Source organism: Sinocyclocheilus anshuiensis, unplaced genomic scaffold (assembly GCF_001515605.1).
Source record: "Sinocyclocheilus anshuiensis isolate Anshui unplaced genomic scaffold, SAMN03320099.WGS_v1.1 scaffold1054, whole genome shotgun sequence".
Taxonomy (NCBI): domain Eukaryota; kingdom Metazoa; phylum Chordata; class Actinopteri; order Cypriniformes; family Cyprinidae; genus Sinocyclocheilus; species Sinocyclocheilus anshuiensis.
Window position 1 is genome coordinate 351,658 of NW_015536544.1, and position 7,904 is coordinate 359,561.

The window sequence follows — 7,904 nt, forward strand, 5'->3', positions numbered from 1 at the left end:
AAACAAAAATAACGACTTTATTCCACATTTTCGTCTCTACTTGTGGACATAGCGCCTCACTTGTGGACGCGCGTTCACAACAGTATCATGACACGAGTGTGTGGCGGACTTTATTAAATGTGGAATAAAGTCGTTATTTTTGTTTTCTTTGCGCAAAAAAGTATTCTCGTAACTTCGTGACTTTACAGTTGAACTACTGATGTCACACGGACTACTTTGTCGATCATCTTGGTACTTTTCTGGACCTTGAACGTGGTAGTTACCTTGCTGTCTATGGGAGGGTCAGAGAGCCCTCAGATTTCATCAAAAATATCTTAAATTGTGTTCCGAAGATGAACGAAGGTCTTACGGGTTTCGAACAACACGAGGGTGAGTAATTAATGACAGAATTTTCATTTTTGGGTGAACTAACCCTTTAAGGAAATTAGGCGTCTAATGCTTTTAAACTATGTCTCAGTGGCATGTGGTCAACTTTTGCGATGAAGAAGTCCCCTCTTGGTTTTTTTAGTCCTGTGTACACTGAAAACCCTAATAAGTTGACTCAACTCAACAGACTGAGTAAACTCGTTCCCTCAATTGAACTGAGTAATGGGTCTCCTAAAACTTGTATGTTTAAGTTCACTCAACTTGATTTGTTGTTCACAGCAAAGTCTCATCAGGTTTATGCATTTATTGTAGTCATTATTTCGACATTATTCATTATTATTATTCAACTACCATAATTTATAATATAAAAATGTATAAATAAAATCTAAAAATGTATAAATGTTTTTTTGTTACTTTTTAATTTAATTATTTATGTTTTGTTACTAAAACTTTGAGAGAAAAAAATGTCATTAACATTATTAATGCCTTTACTTTTGATCAGCTTATAAAAGGGCATTTTAACATAGTCTTGGGACTATTAACAATAAACCAATATTATAATATTTTTGTATGTTTATATTAATGTGCTATTTAGTAAAGCCAAGTCACATCAAAATCAGATGTATGCTTTTTTAAACAATTTTCATATTTATTGTAGTCATTATTTTGAATCAAAGGCAAAAAAATATATAATTTGCTAAATGAAATTTACATATAAAATTTTAATCACTGCCTCCCTTCACAATTTATGCATTTTGTTGTTACAATAACATTTACGTCATGTATAAAGATCTAAATGAGCACACAGTGAGCTCAAGGGAGAAAAAAAAGAAAGCACTCCCTTCTACTGAAACTAAATCCACTAGTGTCACTTTATATAAATGAATGGTTTATACATTGTTCCAAATGTTCGTTTTGTTTTATTCTTGTGCAGTCGATTATTTTCTCAACCAAATCTTTTGAGGAAACTATAAAATGTTTTAATCCCCTGGAATGTTTTAATCCCACAAATCCTACAAAACTGACAGATATGATGTGTACGTTTTTTGTACTATTGGATTATTAACCATATCCTGGGGAGATGAATGTTAAATGTGATTACTCAGATCATTTGTCATCTGGCTTAAAAGAACTGAAAGTTTTTCTCTGTCTCCCTCTTTTTTACTCAGTGGGCAGTTTGCTATTGTGAAGCGCTGTAAGGAGAAGAGTACAGGTGTGGAATATGCTGCAAAGTTCATTAAGAAGCGGCAGAGTCGGGCGAGCCGGAGAGGCGTTCGACGAGAGGAGATCGAGAGAGAGGTGGATATCCTACAGGAGCTCCAGCATCCCAACATCATCACGTTGCACGACGTTTACGAGAACCGCACTGATGTGGTGCTCATCCTGGAGCTGTGAGTGAGAACACGTCCTCCCACGCCGTTTGTGGAGAGCTACAATTACCCACTCGCACAGCTGTCCTCACTCTATAGGGGCCATATCCTGAACCTTTTTATCTGCTTCCCTAAGCCAAATTCAAGGTTTTATGTAAAAAAAAAACAATTTAATTTAAGTTTACATGACTTCCATTTTATCTCCGAAGCCTGTTTCCAACACGGAATTAAAAAAATAAAACAAAGATAATAGCGACTTATCTCACAATTCTGACTTTTTTTTCTCACAGTTCTAAGAAATGTATCTAGATATAAATAAATATATATCTAAGAAATATATAAATATAGAATTGTGAGATATAAACTCGGAATTTTGACTTTTTTCTCAAAATTGTGAGATATAACCTTGCAATTGTGAGTTATAATGCCAAAATAGCAAAATAGAAATTAACAATTGGCAGAAATAGTCAACATTGCGGATAAAGAAATATAAATTTGCAATTGCGAGTTATAAAATACAATTCTGAAGAAAAAGGTCAGCTCACAATTCGGACGTTTTCTTACAATTGCAGTTTAGGCTATATCTCACAGTTCTGACATTATAACTCACAATAAACTTTTATGGCTAATATTTCCCTTGACCTCTTGTGCTATGGAAAAGGAGGAGTTAAATCTACACTAACCATTTTTAAATGCATAAACCTTAAAATTAAGTTATAATGGATTTAAATATAATGGTTATAAATTTAAAGTGAAGTGAAGTGAAGTGATTATAAATGATTATATTATTGGTAATTATGGTGTATGTTTTAAATAAGAATAACAATAATACATTTAAAAGGTATTATAATATACCTAATGATGATAATAAATTTTTCAGATGGTCACACTAGCATATGCAATTATTTAGTAGTATGTGCCAATACCTGATATATATTTAAAATGTATTAATAATGATTATAATATAAAATTATATAATAGCACATCCAGAATGTATTAAAATATATAATTAAATAATATATAATAATATAATATTAAAAATAATTTATAAATTAAAAAATGATAATACATTTTGCTAGATGATAACACTTACATATGCAAATTACATGGTAGTATGTCTCAGTACTACCTACTACTAGATATATATATATATATATATATATATATATATATACACACACACACATACATATCAAATGTGTTATATAATTATACAATACACAATATATAATATTAATTCATATACAATGTATAAGTAATATAAATTAATTAAATCATATATAATTTATAAGTTGTATAAATTTAGCTAGATGGTAACACTTGTATGCACAAATTATGTGGTAATATGTTAGGGTTAGGCATATTGTTCCTCAAAAATATAATCTTTGCCAGTACGCAGTATGTGTTGTTGACTGTTCCCTTGCATCGTTTTAAAGTGAACAGTCTGCCACACACTGTGTCTGTGTGAATGTGTGTATTTGTATCTGGTGGTCTGGAGGTCTGGAGGCCTGTGTGTTTGTCATTCTCTGAATGTGTAGGGGAAGCTGTAGTAAATGTCAGTGCTCTAGAGTTGCTGGGAGGCCCGGCTCAGGTTTACCCTGCCTGTAATTTGTGCATGGGAGCATAGAAGCTCAATTAGGACTAATTGTGGCCTGAATCCAATCAGAACTATGACTGAATGGACTGTCTGTGACTGTCAGCTGCTCTGCATTTTAAGTGATCTTTCTGGATCAAATACAACTACAAAAAGGAGACATAGTGTACTTGTTCAGCTGAGCTGATATGTGACTGTACTGAATTGTCTGTGAGTGTATGGGAAAGAGATTTCTGCAGAGCTCCAGTAAAGTGGTTTGATGTTAATGATAAAAAGAGCTATACTAAGTCGTTTTAAGTGCTGCTGTGGTTAAATGTCACAGAGGAAGTTTACTAGTCTCATTTTATTGAGATGAACAACTCTGTATGTGTGAGATAAACTGCGTGCACTGGATACAACCTGTCAGGAGAGCATTTTTGTTTAGACTAATAAATAGATTTTAACAAAGATTGTAGAACTGAGATGATTTTTCTCAACTTTATTATAAATTATTATTAGAAATATTCAAATAATTTCATTACAGTATACAAATGATGTCCAATTCTAAAAATAGCAAAGATACCACAGGGATGGATGGAATAAATAAATAAATTGATATATAGACAAATTAATAATTAAGTCAATATATATATATATATATATATATATATATATAAATAAACATGAATTAAATGCATATTATACAATATAAATATTACATTGATAAATAAATATTTTTCAAACAAACATTTTTAAGCTATTTTTTATGCTTTTAATTTTTTTCTGATCTTTTTTAGAAATATACATAATTTAATTGCTGTATACAAACAATATCCAATTATAAAAAAAGATGAAAATGTCACTGGGAACAATAAATAAATAAATATTAACCAGCTAAATGAATTAATCAGGTAAATAAGTAAATCAGATATTTATTAACCAGATACATATTAAATAGATAAATATTTGTTTATTTATCAAAAAAAAAATTTATTTAAGAAATCTAATGCTTTGTTATGACCTCAAATTATTATAACCGATTTAAGTCAGCTTCTTACGAGTGCAAGACTTATTTGAGGATGCATCTTTGAATATGTCTGTTGGTTTGGGTGTTAGACAGGTAAACCACTTCTAACCATTGGAAATTCTTTAGTGTTTCAGGAGGCGAGCTCTTCGACTTCCTGGCTCAGAAGGAGTCGCTGAGTGAAGAGGAAGCCACCGAATTCATCAAACAGATCCTCAACGGAGTTCAGTACCTGCACTCCAAGAAAATCGCACATTTTGACCTGAAGGTACAAGACAGTACAAGACAGTCAGTCGTATAGCTTCCTATAAATTATTTGTTTGTGAAGGCGGGACACAGCTATAATGGTTGCCATGGCAACAGTGTAGCTCTTCCTCAAGCAGAGGTGAACTGGCCTTTTCTGAAGAACAATCGGGTCTGTTGCATGGCAACACCTGAAACTTTGCATGACAAAATAGCTATTCACTTTTCTAAGACCTGCCATTGTACTGTTTCTTGGGAATGCATACATGACCCCGTTTCTGTCAACCGTCTGGAAATTCCTTCCTTTCAGTCTTTTCAGCTCATAAACAGCTTCCTCTGCTAATGACAGCTCTAACTAATCACTGTGTCGAACACCGTCCCAGCATGGGCTGAGAGCGTACATACCCCATCCACACGTGATTTTCATCCTGGCTGGCCCAGGTCCAGACATTCTAACACAAGATTATCAGCGGCACATGATGAGACATGTCACCCACGCTGTTTGTTCTCTGCGATAATCTCCATCCTGTTTTTCTAAGTAATAATAATAATAATAATAATTCATTTTATTTAATGGCGCCTTTCTAAACACCCAAGGTCACCTTACAGCAAGCAAACTAGTAAAAACAGTAACAATAAATAAACAAGTCCTGCCAGCATTACAAAATTCAACAGCACAACTGCATACATCATGAATACAATAAAGGCTTACAAGAGCAATAATAAGAGCAATTAATAAGAGCAAGTCATAAGAAAGCCTGGGTAAAAAGATGAGTCTTAAGACGAGATTTAAAAGTATGAAGGCTGTCACTGTTCCGTATATTAGGGGGAAGAGAGTTCCATAGGCAAGGGGCCGCAAAACTAAAAGTTCTTGCTCCCATGGTGCTTAAACGTATAGCCACGAGAGATCGAGTGTGACGATCTGAGAGTGTGAGAAGGAGTATAGATGCGGAGAAGGTCAGTAAGATATGGTGGAGCAAGGTTGTGAAGTGCCTTAAATGTGAGAAGCAAAAGGCCTTTTCTCCCAAAGGCACTCAAATATATTACTTTCATAACTATATTGCTTACTTCAATGAACATTCATAAAAATCCTGTTAAAGATCGCTTCAACTGGAAAGCATCTGCTATGTACGAACAACTGATAGACGTCTTTAAGATTTCAGTTTTAAATACATTCTAAATCATAAACATCTTAAAGACATCTTCTAAACGTCTATCTGACATCTGATAGGAAACGGATTGCAGATGAGCAAACGCTCTAAAAAATATGTCTTGCATAACTCCCCCTCTTGCTTAAAACAACATATGAACAAAACATGTCATTCTGTGCTTACGAAAGAGTTGTTAATAAAAATAGTTATTTTAGCTAAGTAGCCAGCTAATTAGGTCACTGGATATTAGCTTAGCATAACACTCTCATGTTCAAAACAACATATGCTAACTGATATGTAAACAAAACATGTCCTTCCATGCTCATGAAACAATTTTTCATTAAAATTGAAAGTAGGTTTAATATAAATTTTATAGAGATTTAATATAGCCACTAATTAGTTCACTGGATTAGCTTATCTTAGCTTAGCATAATACTCAAAGTCTCACACTCAAAAAGATATTAGCATAGCAGAACTTTCTTAATCAAAACAACGTTTACTGATATTTTGACAAAATGCACCATATAATGCTCACAAAAGGACTGTTTCTAAAAAGTAGCTAATTTAGCTATCGGCTAAATTCAGAGATTTTGCAAATATCTGTACTGGTACAGCCTAGACATGGAACAATTTCTACGGGAACACAGCATCCTCCTTCACACTTGAAGTCAGCTGGATGCCTCTTTTCACCTCTTGGGTACGTAGAGGCATTAATATGAGAACATAACAGGTGTTGAGTCCCACGCAACAACCCTCAGAATTACATGAAACTTTCAGCTACTTCATCAGCATGCAAACTGCTGAGGTGGAGGTTAACGTTGATTAGCCAGACACACATATGACAAGTAGCATTTACTGAGATGGACTTGAAAAATAGAAAGCTTGTGTATCTCCAGTGCTGTTTTCATTGTCATGAACAATACAAAAACAGTTTGCAAGGCTACAATGTGTTTTGTGAACTCAAGACATTTCAGTTTCACTTTTTCACATTTCAATCAATTACATTTTCCTTCCAGTCATAGAACTGAAGTGTTTCCCACTTGAATGTAGAATTGAGTTTTTTAGAACAATAGATCATGTAAATGTATAAAATAGAACAAACAATATCCAATTATAAAAATATCAAACATTCCATGCATGGGGAAATTAAATTTAATTAAATTTAATTTAATTTAATATCAGGCAAATAATTGAAAACTATGAATCAGAAAAATAAGTAAATAAATATGAAATTAAAAGTTCACATACTCACATAATCATTTGAAATGATAAAGGTAATCAAATGTAGGAATAAACAAGAATTGTGAATAACGAATGACTGGTTCAATGGCGTCATACAGTGACGCCCATAATGTCAATGGAAATGGGCTGTAAATTGATTCAATTTTAATTGCTTATTTTTTTACATAGTTTGGGTGACTGCTCATGGTTTTAATTGGCAATTTATTTGGTTTTCAGCCTGAAAATATCATGCTGCTGGATAACAATGTCCACCTGCCGCGGATCAAACTTATAGACTTCGGTTTGGCGCATAGGATCAAGGACGGAGTGGAGTTCAAAAACATTTTTGGGACTCCAGAATTTGTTGGTAAGTTCAAAAGTTCATGATGTAAAACACAAAGTGATTCATTTTCATATTACTGGAATGGCACTGATGTGTCGAATGCTGCTGAAATCTCTTCCATCTTTGGACATCCCACATTTGTTGTTTTGAATGAAATGTAGCTGATGCCTCAAACCTGGTTTATTTTCAGCTCCAGAGATAGTCAACTATGAGCCGCTGGGATTAGAGGCAGACATGTGGTGAGAACTCTTAAGCACATCACGCTTTGTACTTTACATACAGCAAGCGTCAATACTCGGCTTTGGCTTAACCATGCGCTCTCTTCTGCCCCTCTGTTTCCTCCAGGAGCATCGGAGTCATCACATACATCCTGTGAGTGCGAATGGAGGAATGTGAATTCCTTCTTCTCTGACAGGACATCCAGACATTCATAGACATTTATGTCACATGCTGAACAAATACAGAGTTCTGGCATGAAAATCTAGATCAGGGTTCCTCAATTAGTTTTCGCTGAGGGCCGAATTCTGCCAACAATACCAAGCCAAGGTATGCATCTGCTATCTGCTAAATGCATAATATATATATATATATATATATATAAAAATATATATAT

General features: G+C 33.8%; 1 protein-coding gene across 1 annotated transcript in view; it reads left to right on the plus strand.

Annotated features, from left to right (window-relative positions):
• Nucleotides 1-7,904, plus strand: part of LOC107698309 (death-associated protein kinase 2) — a 36,169-nt gene that overhangs the window by 24,410 nt on the left and 3,855 nt on the right. Inside the window, 5 exon segments of the mRNA XM_016499269.1 lie at nt 1,536-1,757; nt 4,463-4,601; nt 7,186-7,315; nt 7,482-7,530; nt 7,637-7,663. Coding sequence (XP_016354755.1) covers nt 1,536-1,757; nt 4,463-4,601; nt 7,186-7,315; nt 7,482-7,530; nt 7,637-7,663 — 567 coding nt within the window.